Here is a 17,245-nt window from a genome sequence, read left to right as displayed (position 1 = left end):
AGAATCATTGAATGGTTTGGGTTGGAAGGGACCTTAAAGACCATAATGTCACGATTTACGGCTGGAGACCGCTACTGCCAAAATTTTGCCGTAGGGTTTGTGGTGTCACTTCTCAGGGAGTGAGGACCATCGTATGGGACACGGGTTAATGGTGGTTTTGTCAGTGTTAGGTTGACGGTTGGACTCGATGATCTGAAAGGTCCCTTCCAACCCAGACCATTCCATGAATCCATGATTCCATGACCACTCTAGTTCCAACCTCCTGCCATGGGGTTCTAACCCCACCTCCCATTAGACCAGGTTGCTCAAAGCCCCGTCCAGCCTGGTCTAATAGCAATTACTTCAAATCAGTACGGATTTAAGGACAACTTTGTGGTAACTTTGAGACCTGTGGGATTTTGTTAGTGAAATCCCCGAGAGCTGGGTTTCTTTCTTTACTCCTACGGGAAGCAGCCAGGGAAGCCCATGCTTGGCTGGGGAGGAGGAACGCGCCGATAGTAACTACTGCAACCTTCTCGTGGAGGACAGACCTGGCCAAGAACTTCCAAGAGGAGATGCACGCCCCCACAGCGGGCAGCGCTCTGGGACGTGCGTGCCTGGGAAAATCCCCAATGTGATTGTGCTGCGATCTCAATGAGCAACAAAGAGATGTTTCATTCCAAGTGCTAAATCCCCTCCTTCCCCACCGCCGGCCATCTCATTCCCCAGCTGGTATTTCATCACTGCGAGACATTCCTCCCCTCCTCCCCCCTCCGTCCCGGTACTTACTTGCTGAAATTAAAGAGAAGCCGCTCAAAGACAAGGACGGGTCCTGTGCTGCTCAAAATGGTGAGAGGTTGACCAGCAAAAAGGCAAAATATCGCACCGGTGACTGCTGTGCCCAGAAAGCTCTCCAACACGCCCTAGGGTAGACACAGGGAGAAGTGAATTCCACCAAATAACCCTTTCTATTAGTGCTGTTGCAAGAAAATGAGCAGTTACATCAGGGACAGGTCGTGTCCTGTACGCCGATATGTCCAAGACTAAGGGAAGACCATCTTCTGCCCTCTCCTGCTGCACACAACCTTGTCTTCATCCCACAAATTCAGTTACTCAGGACAACCAACAATCCCTCTTCTCATTTCTGAGGCCCAGAGTTAATAATGCTATATTGTATTTTATAGAATCACAGAATGGTTTGGGTGGGAAGGGACCTTAAAGACCATTGAATTCCAGCCCCCTGCCCTGGGCAGGGACACCTCCCACCAGACCAGGTTGCTCCAAGCCCCCTCCAACCTGGCCTTGAACCCCTCCAGGGATGGGGCAGCCACAGCTTCTCTGGGCAACCTGGGCCAGGCTCTCACCACCCTCACACCAAAGAAGTTCTTCCCCACATCTCAGCTCCATCTCCCCTCTGTCAGTGTCAAACCCTTCCCCCTCCTCCTATGGCTCCCCTCCCTCATCCAGAGTCCCTCCCCAGCTTTCCTGGAGCCCCTTGAGGGACTGGAAGGGGCTCTAAGGTCTCCCCGGAGCCTTCTCTTCTCCAGGCTGAGCCCCTCAACTCTCTCAGCCTGTCCTCCCAGCAGAGGGGCTCCAGCCCTCCCAGCATCTCCGTGACCCTAATTTTCTATTTGGCGAGGGGAGGGGAGTGTTTTCAAAGACCACTGAAAGGATTTGAGAACTCCTTGAGCATCTCCCACATTGTTGACAGTAACAGTCCAGGTTTGCAGGGCAGAGGATGGCCAGAGGACAGCGCTGACATCCTCCAGGACAACGGAGGGTGGGTGTTTTCCTTTCTCCAGTTGAGCAGACGCTCCTTTGAGATAAACAAGATGCCTCTCAAGTAACTGTTTCGTTAAGTGAGACACAAACCAAACAAGGCTACTTCATCCAGCAGTCGTGTGGAGACCCAAGTTCATCAGATGTCACCAGCAAGTAATAAATTCCATATTTAACAGGCTCTACAATTCCCTCTGGCATGTGTGGCCAAACAGCTTCGCTGGAGAAGGATAAAAAAGCGTGCTTGATGCGTTCTTGGATTTTCATCTCCAAGTATAGCTGGACAATACCTACTTTTAAAATGCAAAATGTGGACGAAATATAAATGGCAATAAAATGCGATTATTGACCGAGCGTGCGCCCTTCTACAAAAATGGCAGAGTTGGCTGGACCTCACCTCGTTTGCTCTTATGGAAACTAATCTGTTTACACTCGACAGCGTTTTAAAGGAACAAGAGCATCATCTTCTACTGAGTAAGACGTGCAGCCGCCAGCATCCCCCTCTCCAGGAATAATTACCCAACAGCCAACCAGGGCCAGATTTAAGCACAGGCTTATGTGCTTCACCGTAACCGTGTCTGGATCGGCAGCCTCATTAACACTGCACGTGCTGAGCCACCAGCAATTAGTGGCACGCACAGAGACTTCTTTCCACCCATGACAAACGGCAGGGTCGGGGCTGCAGGTTTTCTCTCTTATCCGTGGTAACGGCAAGAATTTAAATTAAGTTTTGTGGCTTTCTTCCTTGGAAAGACCCAAGTTACTGTTTACTCTGAGGAAAGTGTATTCATACTGTCATACGTCCAACCAGTACGTTACTATGTAGAGCAGAACATTTTTTTATTATCTATTAAATTACTAGCAGAACTTTCTCTAAAGCAATCATAAACCACTTTTTCTGGCCACAAACATGATCTCAACATACCAGTGGTCAAGCACTGCTATTGCCTGGGTAATTAGAGCAGCAGCACAAGAAGCTGCTATAGAGGGAACAGAAATGACCTCGTCTTGGCAGGAGGTGACATCCTTGGTCCTTTCCATTTCTAAGGACACAAGAAATGCTCAGCCCTGTCCCTTGGAGGCATCAGGGTGAGAAAGATCTGGTTGCTGTGATGCCTTGCAACCTGCGTAGATGGATCACACACCAAGGTAGGCGTTGGAAGGGACCTTTGGAGATCATCTCATCCAACCCTCTGCCAGAGCAGGGTCACCCAGAGCAGGTTGGACAGGAACGTGGGTTTTGAATATCTCCAGAGAAGGAGACTCCACAACAGACTTTGACATGGGACACGGAGCCTTTACTGCTGCTTTTGGGGGCCCGGTGAGGATGAGACAACTGCTCTGGGGGCCAGGAATGGCATTCGCACAGCTGAGCCCCTTCGCTCCTCCCGCATTACTCACCGAGAGGGCCCTTGCAGCCAGCGCATCTGGAATCTCTTTTCCCTGCATTCTTCCACGTGTCTGTAGCTAAGAATAGTGTCTTTTCTCAGAAATATAAAACTCCGAAGTGAGCTTTTAAAGAAACGTTGGCCAGGGCAGGCAGCGTGGGACGGGTGGTTTTTAGTGCCTGACCCAGCGGTAGTCACATAATTGTTTACAAGAAACAAGAAGTATAAAGTGTGATGTGACAGACCCAAAACTACCGTTTTCTACAAGGACAAAATATCTGGACTTCTAGGTGCTGTTCCTCTGCCGTAGAGGAACAACCTCCCCTTGCATTTTGGAGTATAAAGATTGGGCACAGCTCATGCTTTTATATGCCTTACACAAACCCAATGCTTCCAAACGCTTTCCCACTGCGGGAATACGGAAGGGTTTGAGCAACACCGGACGTGAACCTGGACTCCGATCCCACTGAGCAGGGATGCTTCACTTTGGGATGCTTCACTCTGGTTCCGATGATCCAGGGGTGAAGAACGCACAATCTTGCCCAATCTGTAGTCAACCCCCTTCCCAGGCTCCCACAGCAGCCAAGAGACCCAATGCCTTTTTAAACAAGGATGGTGAATAGTTTATTGAAGGGAGATGGCAAAAATAAGCCAGTTGTGCCCGGTCTCTCTAAACCTCTCATCCAGCAGTGAACCGTTCAGAGAAAACTGCCGGTACTTCAATTTTAAATCAGTATATAAATAAAAACCAGTAAATTCAACTGGTGGGTTTACGTGAGAAGCAAGTAAATGTTGAAGTGCACAAATTAGAAAATAACAGCCAACGTTCTCCTGCGTTAGCCTTGGCTATGGTATGGACTGACTGGAGGGATTTTGGTTTTTCTAGCAACTCGGTGATGATTTTCCTGCACTTCTGTGAACTGAAGTTTAACGGCAAACTGGCTACAGGGGGCAGGGGGACAGGGTATGTGAACTCACAGCTCAAAGTATGGCTGAGACACACTTTGGCGAAATGAAACCGTCACATTCACCAGACGCATACCATTTTAAATCAGAGGGAGGTTGCACACTCTGTTCTAACCCCATCGTGAAGGCTCGTGAGGTTCTTGGAAGAATAACCTCACTCCAGCACGAGAGATATTAAACCAAACACATTTATGCATCAACCCCTGGCAGGTGGCAGACAGGAGAGGGGCTTCCCAGGAGAACAGGGATTACGGGCTCTTCTCCTGGACACCCACCTTCTCTTATCACCCCTACAACGTCCTGAAATGCAAGGTCCTTCTTTTTTTAAAAAAAAAAATATTTTTTTTTTTTGGTGAGCATTAAGAAACTATACTGACAGTTTCAGTGGCAAAAAAACCTATTTTACTACTCTGTAATAAATGTTCATGGCATACAAAGGTAACAGAAAAGAGTTTTGGACACAATAAAGTGATTATGTGCACTAAATTTTTAACATTTCCCCTTACTCCCCCTACTCTGAAGATTGTGCCTCCTGCAGAGGCAGAGCAGAGAGATGACTGGTGCTCCCTGGTGGATCCCTTTCCATTCTCTACTGCCATTTGCTATTATTTCTTTTTAACGCTGTGCCTCACGTGTTTACTTGCACGACTGCTGTGGAGCTGAGTTTTGGAGGAGGTAAATTGTATTTACACAGGGGAGAGGGAAGTACTGTGTTCAGTTCTGGGCTCCCCAGTTCCAGAAGAACTGCTGGAGAGGGGACAGCAGAGGGCTACAAAGATGCTGAGTGGCCTGGAGCATCTCTCTGCTGAGGAAAGGCTGAGGGACTTGGGTCTTTTTAGTCTGGAGAAGAGAAGACTGAGGGGGGATCTGATCAACACCTATAAATACTTCAAGGGTGGGTGTCAGGAGGATGGGGCCAGTCTTTTTTCAGTGGTGCCCAGGGACAGGACAAGAGGGAATGGGCACAAACTTGAACATAAGAAGTTCCATCTCAACATGAGGAGGAACTTCTTTGCTGTGAGGGTGGCAGAGCCCTGGAAGAGGCTGCCCAGAGAGGTGGTGGAGTCTCCTTCTCTGGAGACATTCCAAACCCACCTGGACACGTTCCTGTGGGACCTGCTGTGGGTGCCCCTGCTCTGCAGGGTGTTGGAGGAGATGATCTCCAGAGGTCCCTTCCAACCCCATACCATTCTGTGAGTCTGTGGAGTTTGTCACTCCACCGGTGACTGACTCTTACTCTAGCCTGTAATTTATCACGGGGAAGTACAGAGCTCCGGATAGGTGCCCCCCTTTTCTAGGTTTGGTTTAATTAAACCAGCATAAATTAATTACTCAGACATTGCCACTACAAGCTTAATTATTGTTAGGAGATTCAACATGGCTGCACTGAAATGATCTAAATACAACTTACGTTTTCTTCCTCTTCCAAAAGCCAAAGGAATACTAAAGCACTCTGCTAGAGCCTAATTCTGCCCCAGAATTACGAAGGACCTATGGCAGTGTCAACACAGAAACCCTTTCCTTTAGACTCCATCTAAAACTGAGCCAGGGCTCTCAGTATCTGAGCTTCCTCTATTACAAAATTTGTCTTTTCTAAAGAACTCGCATTTTTCTCCTCTCCTTATCTGCGAGACAAGTCACATCTCCTGAGTGACTCCCTTTCCTACCAATCTTAGGATTTTCCGTTCACCGGAGAGGCACAAGTCCAGGGCTTGTTAAGAGTCACACAGAGGATACAGGGCTGTGCTCTGATGACATGGAAAGCCTGAATCAGACTTAGTGAACTTAATTGGACTGAGACTGCGGACAAACACAGAGAGCAGATCAGAGGAACTTCTCTATATAGAAGGAGCGAGGACCTTCTCTGTCGCCTGGCCACCTTTCAAACACCATGTAAGGTAACTGCTTGTATAATTCTTCAAAGCCAAAGCAGAGAAGCAAGCCAACTTCCAGTAGAAACACAGGATACCTCTATTAATTGTACCCAGGACTCAAGCTTTGTCGGTGGCCAAACACCACTCTGACTGTAGACAGCAGAAGGCAAGTGGCTGTCCTGAGAAGCTCCTGCTAACCTGCATGTTCTCCGTAGCGTCCCCAAGCAGTCCTCCAAAGGTGATAGCGTTGGTCACCGTGGCCAGGTAGATGAAGAGAATGGCTGAAAGGGCTTGAATGTTTAAAGCATCGTAGAAGTCGCTGGCAAAGAAGGGCGCTTTCCTCTTTATGTCCTTGATCAAGCCACCGCAGAATCTGAAACGACAAGCAAGAGAAGACTCATGGCAAAATGTTTCACAGCGAAAGTCACCGAGATAAGTAATGGGAAACATCGCCAGAAATGAAGGATTATCGGAAAGGGGTGAGATCATCACATTACATACTAGTCTTATCGGTCCAGGGATATCGCTGAGATAATGCTGTAAAGAAAGATAAAATCTTGAACACATGACACAGCTGGAAAGAGACAGATTTCAGAAACACAAGCCCTACTTCTGCTGCAACAGACCGCTAGAGTTTGCATTTCGGGAAGCTTGTCTGTTGGGTTTTTCTTTTTCCCCCAACTATATTGTTTGATGTAATAAAATATATTAACTCTAGTCTAAATCCCTGCCTGAACTTCTCTACATGGCAGACATGAGGGTCGGGTGAGCCAAACAATCTGCTAAATGGAAAAATGCTTCAAACTGTTAACCAGAAAAAGAACAAGAAGTGAAAAAACGCAAGCAAGTGAAATCGTCTTGGAGAACAAGACAGCTCCACTTGCAGATGGATTCTTTTTTGTACCATCACAGACAAGACCGTATTTAACTCTTATAAACTCCAGGTGGCTCTGACACTTGCCGGCATGAAAAATGTTCTTGTTTTGCCTCTTGTTCCCGTGTACACAGCTCACCTCCACCACCAGGACGTCTCAGACGCTCAGGTATGTGGCAGACAGGCCCACACCACTTTCTGACCCAGAATCAGGATGTTATTGATCGCCTTGTACACACCAAGGCGTCATTTCAGACTTTTCTCCTAGAATTTAGATATTCTACGAAAACTTAAATCAATATAGAGTGGGAGGAAGGGCACAAGGCCACCACAAAACCCTGTGTATTGGCCCTGAAATGCTGAGAATGCTGTTTTATGGCCACCTGAACTGCATTCTCACTCTCACCGACTTTTACATGGCATAGAAGCAGAGTAATAAAGCAGAGTGAGGCCTCAGGCTCTGTTACCTTCAGTATTTCTGCCCCATAAAAGCCTTCATCTCTGCAATTCAGCTACAACAGAATGTCTGGAAAAGGGAACGTCTCTGCTTTTGGCTAAAGAACTTCCAGCAATGGAAACTGTAGCTGCACCCACCACCTTAACATCCCTTATGGTTCGTGAAAATTCACAGGCTTTGGGCAACCAACACCTACCTGGGCCTTCTTTCATTTTCGAGTCCCTCATTTAAGACTCTTTGCAATTTGCTGAGCCTGGATGACCAGAACCCTTCAGACAGCCTCAAGCTGGGCACTAAAATCCCCAGGACACGTGTTGGGATTCCAGCTTGACCTACACAAACTATGTTGGGATGGAAAGTGGAACAGGAGAAAGGGTTCTGCCAGGAGACATTGTCACCTTGCTCAGGGCACTCCAGATCCATCACATTGAGTGGTGCGTTACCCACCTGCCGGTTCGTTGCAGCTCTTCACAGTCCCCGTGGCCCCCACCGCCGTGTCCTCCATCATGGGGGGTGTCTCCATTCATCTGTAGGTTCTCTCCACCAGAGTACATGTTTTTCCTAGGCAAGAAGGCAAACTAAAGTGAGGGTCTCCACAAAACATAATCCCCACACAGTTCCTCCAAACGAGTGTCACACAGCCTTTCCTGAAGCTGTGTTGCACAAAGGAGACCAGGAGGCTGACCTGCTGGCAGCCACAGTGGAACGTAGCATGTTGGAAAGACCAAGCAGAACCCCAAAGAGGCTGGATGACCACTATGTATGTTATTATAGGCCTACAACATCACCTTAAAGGGCTCAGAACATCCTCCCTCCAGCTATTCAGAAAGACCTGAAAATATCTCTAGTACTTTCTAAATACAGACAAGATGCGGGTCATGCCACAGTTGATCAGTAAACCTGGTGAAGCCAAACCACCAGCTCTTCCCATTACCTTTTTGGGACTGAAGCACACTGTCCTTCACCACAGAGCTAAACCCGCCTGCCTCCCGTTACTACCTTTTATCGGAAGAAGGAAGAGACTTGGGGGGCTCTATCCTGATGGCTGGATCCCACTCCCCCGGGGGCAGCACAATGACTTCATCCAGAAACTCATCGATGCCGGCGATCAGATCCTGCCGATCCTTGGCTTTATAGGCAATGTCGTGGAATACCTGCCAGGAAAAGAGAGCCTCCATGGAGAAAAGGTCTGCATTTTCTGCTGCCCAGACTCCAGAGGCAGCTACTGAGTTTTATTTTACAAAACCAACTTATTCATTCTCAAAAACCTCTCAAAAAGTATCAAGACACTTGGCACAAGGGTATTGAACCTCAGGAAAGCCCTTCCCTTTGGTTGGTCATTGAATGATAGAGACTGTTTTGCCAGTATATATTGAATTCTTAACAAAATATACATTTCTAACCTTTTAAAAATGTTACTAAAGCAATTATCCGTTTCTTTTATCCAAAAAAAAAGTTTTCCTATAATAAGGAGTTTTGTTTATACTCTGAGAAGCCACTCTTACAAAGCCGCAAAAAAGTGTCGATCCTCTTTTCCTACCCACTTCAGTCTATCAAGAAACAGGTTATTTTTCAACCCTGTGACCTAGAAACGATGACAATATTTACTCAAAAGTAACAAAAAGTAACACAAACTCGTTTCACTGAAAGGCTTAGTATTACTGATGAAGAGCCAATGAGAGAAGAGAGGAAAAAGAGCATTAATGTTGAATTTTACAGAAATCTTTTGGACTACTTGGAGTGAAGGTTGCTCAGCCCACGCGACAGACTTGGTAAGAACAGAAGGAGGACTTTGGGGCTATGGAATGACAGAAAACAGAAGAGCTGAGACCAGGCGAGCGGTGATGAAGGGAACCGTAGGACAGCAGAACACGTAAGGAGAAAGCAAGAAACAAACATAACGTAAATCAGCCCAGACGCGCAGAGCCCAAGGGATGCTGGAAGAAAGAAGCCGTAAATGAATATTGAAAGCCCAGTCATCTCAATGAGGTGCATGATTAGCGAGTAATTGCTGGCTACTCATGGATAATATATGAGCAGTGCCTGAATGACGAAGGGATTGCAATGCCCCGGGATACAGAGCGTGTCCTGGGCGTGACCATTTCTGCGCTAATTACCTGGAGCGTAGCTGTGGGTCACTGTCATCGTGGAATGTGACACACCGCAACAGGAGTAACTCAAAGATTAATTCATAGCCTATTTGAAAGAGTGATTGCTAGCAGGAAAATGCACACGATAGACAAAACCTTCCTACAGTCATGCTTTTACCAAAACATGAAGCTGGACGGAATAATTACGTAAACAGATGGAACTAGGAGGTGACGTTTGGATATTTCAGCTTTACCTGCACCCCACCCACGTGCCCATTCCAGTTGACCACGCTGGAGCAAAGGTCATCGTTATTAGCTAATGAAGTGAAACCTGGGAGGACCCATCTCACACAGGAGATGTCAAGACACCTACCTCATCTGACATCAGAGTGGCGATGGCTCGGCCGATCTCATGGTAGGACTTTGCTTTGCCCTTCGGTCCCAGCAGAATGAAGAGAAATCTGATAAAACAAAGATTGTTCTCGTTTAGGATTGTAAAATGGATCGCTTTAAATTCAACTTTTAAAAGTCTGACCCTTATTAGAGATCCAGAGGCTGCCAATGGCCACCAGCTAATGTGGGAGTAGAGGTTACACCCGGCAGCCCATCGTACTTATGTGCACAAGCAAGGCGCTAATCAGTGTTTTTCTCCCCCAAAGCCTTAAAAGTACCCTGGAGACCACTATGGCCAAATACTATCACAGCCCTGTGCAGAAGTCGCTACCACCCAGCAGCCCAGACTTTGGGATGAGGGGAAGGAAGGACATTATTCCAATGCCCAGTTCCTGGAAGTGATGGATGCACGATGGATGGGGCTCCAGCGCAGAGCGGTTGGGAATCCATGTCCTGTGCACCACAGAAAGCCCATCCACCTCCACGGTGACTTATCATACGTTATGGTAGGCACCATCACTGAGGGCGACTACATCTACAAGGTATTAGGAGTCAATTTCTTATATGATCTCTTTGGGCAGCAACTCTATCCAAGTCACTGCTAATGAGTTTGAAAAACACCACAATATGAAACCTTTGGAGAGAGGAAATGACCGCTCTTTACCCTTCCTGTCCTTGCTTTGGTCAGTGCTGACGTGCTGTGACTCAGGACTTGTCTATGTGGCATTATGTTCTAATGAGATTCCTTAATGGAAAAGGCTATACATGGAAAATGGATACTTCTGCCAATAAAATTGTCTAGCAGCTGTGCCAGAATAACGGGAACGCTGGTGAAAGGTGGCTGGGGTTTTCCGACCTCTCAACCGGCACTTGTTAGAAAAAGTTTTAAGTATGGCCTCAAGGTTGGATCTTCAAAGGTACCAAGATCCTTCTGGCCTGGAATGAAAAATTGAAAAAAAAAATAACAGCACCATTCAAATAAATGGGGAAGGACTCTTTATCAGGGAATGTAGTGATAGCATGAGGGGTAATGGTTTTAACTTGAAAGAGAGGAGATTTAAATTAGAAATTCTAGAAAGAACTTCTTTGCTGTGAGGGTGGTGAGAGCCTGGCCCAGGTTGCCCAGAGAAGCTGTGGCTGCCCCATCCCTGGAGGGGTTCAAGGCCAGGCTGGATGGGGCTTGGAGCAACCTGGTGTGGTGGGAGGTGTCCCTGCCCAGGGCGGGGGGGTTGGAACTTGATGATCTTTAAGGTCCCTTCCAACCCAAACCATTCTATGATTCTATGATTCTAATTCAGGAAAGATCTAAGCCTTATCTTAGACACTCCCAGTTCCTAAATTATGTTTCATATCAATGCTGAACTGGTAAAAGCCTTTACCTCTGCTAGAAATACTGTTACTTTAAAGTTGATTTCATGCTGTAGACAGATGCCAAGCTGGCAGCTCAAACAGTTTGCCAAACTGGCAAACTCACACAACATCTACAGCCTTGGCTGTAGAAACATGAGCTTCCTATAAATCCCCTGTTTGGGTTTGGCCCAGAAAAAAGATTTGGTTCATGGCTATGGCACGAAAACACATCTGTCTTCATGCTCACCTCTTCAGCTTGCCAATGGGCTTGTTTAGAAAGCCCTGTTCCTTCTGTTGGCCAACTCACACCATGGCCAACCTTCGGTGGCCTGTGGGATTTCAGTGGAGACCATCGTGCCGGTCACAGTCTCATTTCAGGCCTTCAGGACTCTAATTAGTGACCTTGAGATAAAAGTCTCTCTCTCTGTCTATGCATCAACTCATCCTTGCAATTAGCAACAGAAGAAGTCACATGGCAGGAGATCAACTTCTCCATTTCACCTAATTTAGCAAAAGCTGGGAATTATTGGGGCAATTTTCAGCAAGCTCAGACAGAAACGCTAATAGCTGCTCAAAACAACTTTAAAGCTTCCTGACCTGAGCCTTTTTTCCAATTAGAGCCGTACCTTTCAATCAGTAATAGAAAATAAATGTACTATAACCTTTGGTGAGCTGTCTCCTCTAAAACCTTTCACGTTACTTCCAGCATGAATTCGGGTTAGCTTCAACTTCCAGTCATAAATTTCGATTGTCTCTCATCACTAGATTGAAGAAGCCTCAGTAATTAAATTCCTTTAAATATCTTCTCCTATTGATCCAGTCACCCATAGCCATCTGTCAGTTAGGCTAAGCCATTTTGAGGCTCTTCTCCTCTCTTTAGTCACTTTGACGGCTCTTCTGTGAACCTTCTCTGATGCATCAGCGTCTTCTTCGGGGAAATCATCCAAGAACCGGCAGTTTTGTCAGTGCAAATACATAGATGAAGTGACCCATGTTAACTATATGTTTTCTCAAAAGCTGCTGATAAAACGTGAAGAGGGTTGAGAGGTGTGACACCTCACCAGAAGTACCTCTCCCCTTACAAGCACTGTATTATTTTTAGCTTCCTAAATCAAAATATCATAAGGTACTAAGTCAAATGTCTTATAAGATATATGATATCCAAACTAGTACTTTCTATTTAAAAAATCTACAGTCCTATTAAAAAAAAAAAGGCATCAAGTTAGTAGCACAGGATCCATAAATTCATATTAATTGGCATTACCAACAGTAATGCTTCCTAATCAAGCTCTTTGTGAGGCTTTCAAGTATTTTACCTGAGGTTCACGCAGAGGTGAGTAAGCCATACACGCCTAGGTCATGTCCTCCGATCTCCTCCTACCTCCTGGAACTTTCCCTCCATTTCACGAGTTATTACAAAACAACATTAAAGACAAACTGTGCCTCAGCCAACTCTTTTAAAAAACACTAGGATGCAAATTATCCAAATGTATTAATTTAAAAAAAAAAAAAAAAAAAGGGTTCATAACTTCAGAAGTTGCTGCTCGGCATTCTCCTGATTTTTCCAGGGGAATGAGACATTTTCTAACCATCTTCTGACATAATTACATCAGCTGGCTCTCCTCCAACACGTAACAGAGGTACCTGGATGCTCTTGCATTTACTAAAACTCTCTTGAAAACAAGCAGCTTGTGACACTTTCTAAATTCTTTGTCCTGACTGATTCAGCTCAGAATTGCCTTCAAGCATGTAGAACAGGACCTCTGAAAGGGCCAAACATTATAAACACAAAAACATTAATGCATTTTGGAGGTTTGGACCAGATTATGTTTGCATGCGTTTAGTATCGTTCAGTTAAGAATACTTCCACCTAAGAAAGCCCTCCTTTCTAGTTGTGACGTTCTCCTCTCCTCCTCATCTGCCGCTGAAAGCCAGGGCAGAACCCCTCTCTGCTGCACGCGTGTCCATTTCTGATACCTCACATCGCTAAGGATGCTTCAACGCAGGGAATGTGAGGTTCCACCTCGTATCACTCAGCTCAAAGGCTCTCTGAAGCAGTAATAAAATTTAATGTTTCTCCCAAATGTCCTGGACAACAGCTTCCAGGCAGGGCTGACAGCCCTCGCACCCAGGACACCTGGTCTTCAACTTTGTATGACAGCACCATCAAAGCCCTCCGAATCCTTCCAAGCTGATAATGACCTGGAAACTCAGTAATTTATTCTGCTTCACCTAAAGCACTATTCCTCCTCTCATTTTTGCACGCTTCACCCTTCTTAAGCAGATGATGACCACCAACTATGTATGATTCACCTTTTAACCATATGGACTATGCCACCAAACCTACGAAGAATAAATTCATTCTCACAAACGAGTAATTCTAATTTGAAATGGACAAATGTGCCCTGACCAATGCATTGTAAACCCAGCCAATGCATGTAGAAGATCTAAACGTAGCACCACAGCAACACTGTGCCCAAGCCTGGTAACGTGGGGTTATGGAGCAAACAACCTGCTACGAGCAAACACAACCCTCCTGGACCTTGGTGGGAGGTGACACCAAAGACTGCGGGGCAGAACTTCAACCTAGTTTGGCCAAGGAGGCAACAAGGCTTTACGTGCTATGCTTCTGAGAAATTTGGCCAGAAAACTCCATGAAATCACATGAAGAGCACACTTAGGAGCTGGGGAGTGAATACAACACAGACAGGCTCCAAAGCACTAATATTTTGCCATCCATTTGGGACATCCTGCAAGAAATCTGTAATGTCTGAGACTATCTAGTTCCCATACAGGGTAAGGGTCATGGTGAAAACTGTCCCAGGACCAAGCCTCACCATGGTCTCTTGGCAAGCTGACCACACAGGAGACAAGGTCGTCCTGTGTCCTGTCCCCAGCCTCCAAAATAAATTTAAAAAAAAAGAAAAAAAAAGAGGAAGAGCACCTAAAACAAGATTCAAGTTGAGCCTGCTCATCCATGCCTGTCTCCCAAACCTGGAGCAAGCCAGAGCAACAAGTCCATAAGGGTTAAAGGCACCTACACAAAGGAAACTCAGTAAGGTCCTGGAGAAAATGTTATTGTTTTAGAGAGGGGTGGGGGGAAGAGGTCCTTCTGCTGTTGGACGCCACATGAGATGCCTGTAAGGCATCCCGCATTCCCAATAGAGACATATGTTGATGGACTCAAGGGCTGAAAGAACAACATCTCGATGTATTTTTCCAGCAGAATCTATGGCTTGGACCACTGATGAAAAGAGCACAACTGGAGATTGCAGTAATGAAAGGAGACTGTGAAGTGTTCAGCCTGTTTTCTATTTCACACAGGTGATCCTTCATGTTTTGGACAATGTACCAACATGGTTGGTACCAACAAACTTCTCACATGGTGTCCAACACATGAACACAGAAGACAAAGGTAGTCCTTTGCTGCTGGAGCTCTGATTTCCCAGAGCAAGTCCTTCTGCTGGAAAGGCTGATAAAGGACACAGCCCCGAAAACCTTTTCAACGCTGTAATTAATGAGAAAGACACGCATGTCATCCTCACCTACAAAGAAGAAGAGATGCCTTTGCAGCTAAAAGCTGAAGTGAGGAAGCCAGGGAGGAGACTCTGACTCCCGGTTCTGCCACGTGCTTCCTAAGTGACCTCTGGGCAAGTTGCTTCATTTTGTGTGAGACTTGTAGACGCGAGCGATTTCCCAGCACTACATATGAGGCTGTGCAAGTCTGTGCAGCTTATCTCCAAAAAAAATCTCTCCCTTGCTCATTCTTCATCTTTTTTTCCCCATCAACATTACATTAGCGCAGCAGAACCTGAACACGTAATTGCACATTTCTTTGATGAAAATAAAAGGCTCCGCATCTGTTGCCCTGTCCGGAGGAGAGGCTGCCATACCCAAGCCATGGTGCAAGCACAGTAGCCACGCGCTTGCCAAAACGAGGAGTTCGTAGCGCTGCGCAATTAAATTCAACGTGAGAAAACCAAAGTCCTTAAAGGTTTTTTCAGTCCCATCGGTAAAAAAAAAAACAAAAACAAAACCTGACACAGTGAAAGGCTGGGATCTCTCTACAACCGATTTCAGATCCCCTGTTTTTATTACGAGGGCCGTACGAAAAGACCCTGCTGAGAAACTTTTCCTGGAAAGTTTGTCAGATCTTGCTGCTTTCTTTTAAGTAAAAATTTACTTTTAAGGAAAGGAAATACTTCAAATACTTAGCGCGAAGGAAAAAATATATAGAAAATTTATGCATCCAAGGAAGAGTCATTTCTACACAGGAAATCTTACTTCTCCAAAGCATCCAAAATTCTCCAACTTACAGGAAAAATACAAGCCAAAGAATGTGTGGAGGAAGGAAAAAAAAAACAAACCCCAGCAAAAATAAGTAATGCATTGAACTGGAAGCCCACATGTTGAATGCTGTCTGCCTTGTGCACACCATAATCCTCCGTCTTCCTACAGTACTAGTGAATAAACCAAAACAGGGCAGGGACGACAGATATCATGAGCCTTTCTCCTCTCCAGGGCTTGGCGTCACATTTAATTCTCCATCACCGAGGTCCAGGTAAGAGATGCAGCCGATACACCGATTCACAGCCAGTCCAATGAAAGCCACCGCTGCCCTCTCCCCGCAAACCCTGCCCTGTCAGCGCTCTGAAAAGCCATCGAGATGGCTTCGTGTCTTTCTGCATGCTGTGTGACACCACAGCATGGCTGGGAATGGTTCCTCCCTTCTCCCAGCCCCTCGGGAGGGCTGTCCCCATCCCTCTGCCACAGATCCAACAAGCCCCATGACCATCACTCTCCAGGGCAAGGCTCTTCTCTGTCTCATGGGTTGTTCAGCCTGGAGAAGAGAAGGCTCCGGGGAGACCTTAGAGCCCCTTCCAGTCCCTCAAGGGGCTCCAGGAAAGCTGGGGAGGGACTCTGGATGAGGGAGGGGAGCCATAGGAGGAGGGGGAAGGGTTTGACACTGACAGAGGGGAGATGGAGCTGAGATGTGGGGAAGAAGTTCTTTGCTGTGAGGGTGGTGAGAGCCTGGCCCAGGTTGCCCAGAGAAGCTGTGGCTGCCCCATCCCTGGAGGGGTTCAAGGCCAGGTTGGAGGGGGCTTGGAGCAACCTGGTCTGGTGGGAGGTGTCCCTGCCCAAGGGGAGTTGGAACATTGAGCTGGAACTCGATGGTCTTTAAGGTCCCGCCCAACTCTAACTATTCTATGATTCTATAGATTCGATGGAATTCTAGAAAATCTAGATGCTAGGAAAATCTAGATTCTAGAAATATATAGAATTCTAGAAAAATCCAGATTCTAGAAATCTGGATTCTATAAATATATAGATTCTCGAAAATCTAGATTCTAGAAATCTGGATTCTATAAATATATAGATTCTAGAAAATCTAGATTCTAGAAATCTGGATTCTGTAGAATCATAGAATGGTTAGAGTTGGAAGGGACCTCAAAGACCATCGAGTTCCAGCTCAATGTTCCAACTCCCCTTGGGCAGGGACACCTCCCACCAGACCAGGTTGCTCAAAGCCTATGATTTTATATTTGGTATATCTGGAGCTACAGAGCATGAGACTTCTACATAACACAGAAACACGACCTGGATTGCTGGGCAAAAGCACCTCCAGCCATGGATGTCACCATGGGAATAGATGGCCACGTGAAGGCCACCTCCTCTCCATGTCACAGACCAGCGTGGCCACAGCGCCACGCTGAAACCTGAGTTTTTAACCCCCCACCTACCCCATATAAAAACAATCCAGCGCTTTCTAAAGAGAGAGATGGATGCAGAGATGCAGGTCCTGCTGTGGTTGCTCCATATACCTGGGTCACCACACTCCTCCAGCCACCCACAGCGCTGAAACAGTGGCTCCTGCTTACTTAGAAGCCCCAGGTGGTTTTGCACTGCTGAGCTTTGATTGGTGTGGTTTTGACTATTTTACCAGAATTTGATAATTTAACAAAATAAAAGGAGAAGTGCGGATGGAGAGAAGGAGCGGGGGAAGCTGAAGGCTCCAGCTCCAGCATCTTGAGGGCTGTAAAGTGCAGGCCCACCGCAGGGACGCCGTGAGAGATGGTCGAGGAGACGCCCGCTCC

At 46.5% G+C, this 17,245-nt stretch overlaps 1 protein-coding gene across 2 annotated transcripts in view; it reads right to left on the bottom strand.

Moving 5' to 3' along the window:
- The window catches only part of SLC4A4 (solute carrier family 4 member 4), a 198,896-nt gene that overhangs the window by 34,840 nt on the left and 146,811 nt on the right, over positions 1–17,245 (bottom strand). For both annotated transcript variants that reach the window (XM_074147199.1, XM_074147198.1), the window contains exons 9-13: positions 9,781–9,868; positions 8,317–8,471; positions 7,765–7,878; positions 6,185–6,359; positions 769–902 (exon numbers count right to left, since the gene is read on the bottom strand). In XM_074147199.1, coding sequence (XP_074003300.1) covers positions 769–902; positions 6,185–6,359; positions 7,765–7,878; positions 8,317–8,471; positions 9,781–9,868 — 666 coding nt within the window. The remainder of the gene's footprint in view (positions 1–768; positions 903–6,184; positions 6,360–7,764; positions 7,879–8,316; positions 8,472–9,780; positions 9,869–17,245) is intronic.

The sequence above is a fragment of the Numenius arquata genome, chromosome 5 (genome assembly GCF_964106895.1).
Source record: "Numenius arquata chromosome 5, bNumArq3.hap1.1, whole genome shotgun sequence".
In the NCBI taxonomy this organism is placed as follows: domain Eukaryota; kingdom Metazoa; phylum Chordata; class Aves; order Charadriiformes; family Scolopacidae; genus Numenius; species Numenius arquata.
This window is presented reverse-complemented; position numbering and strand designations above follow the sequence as displayed.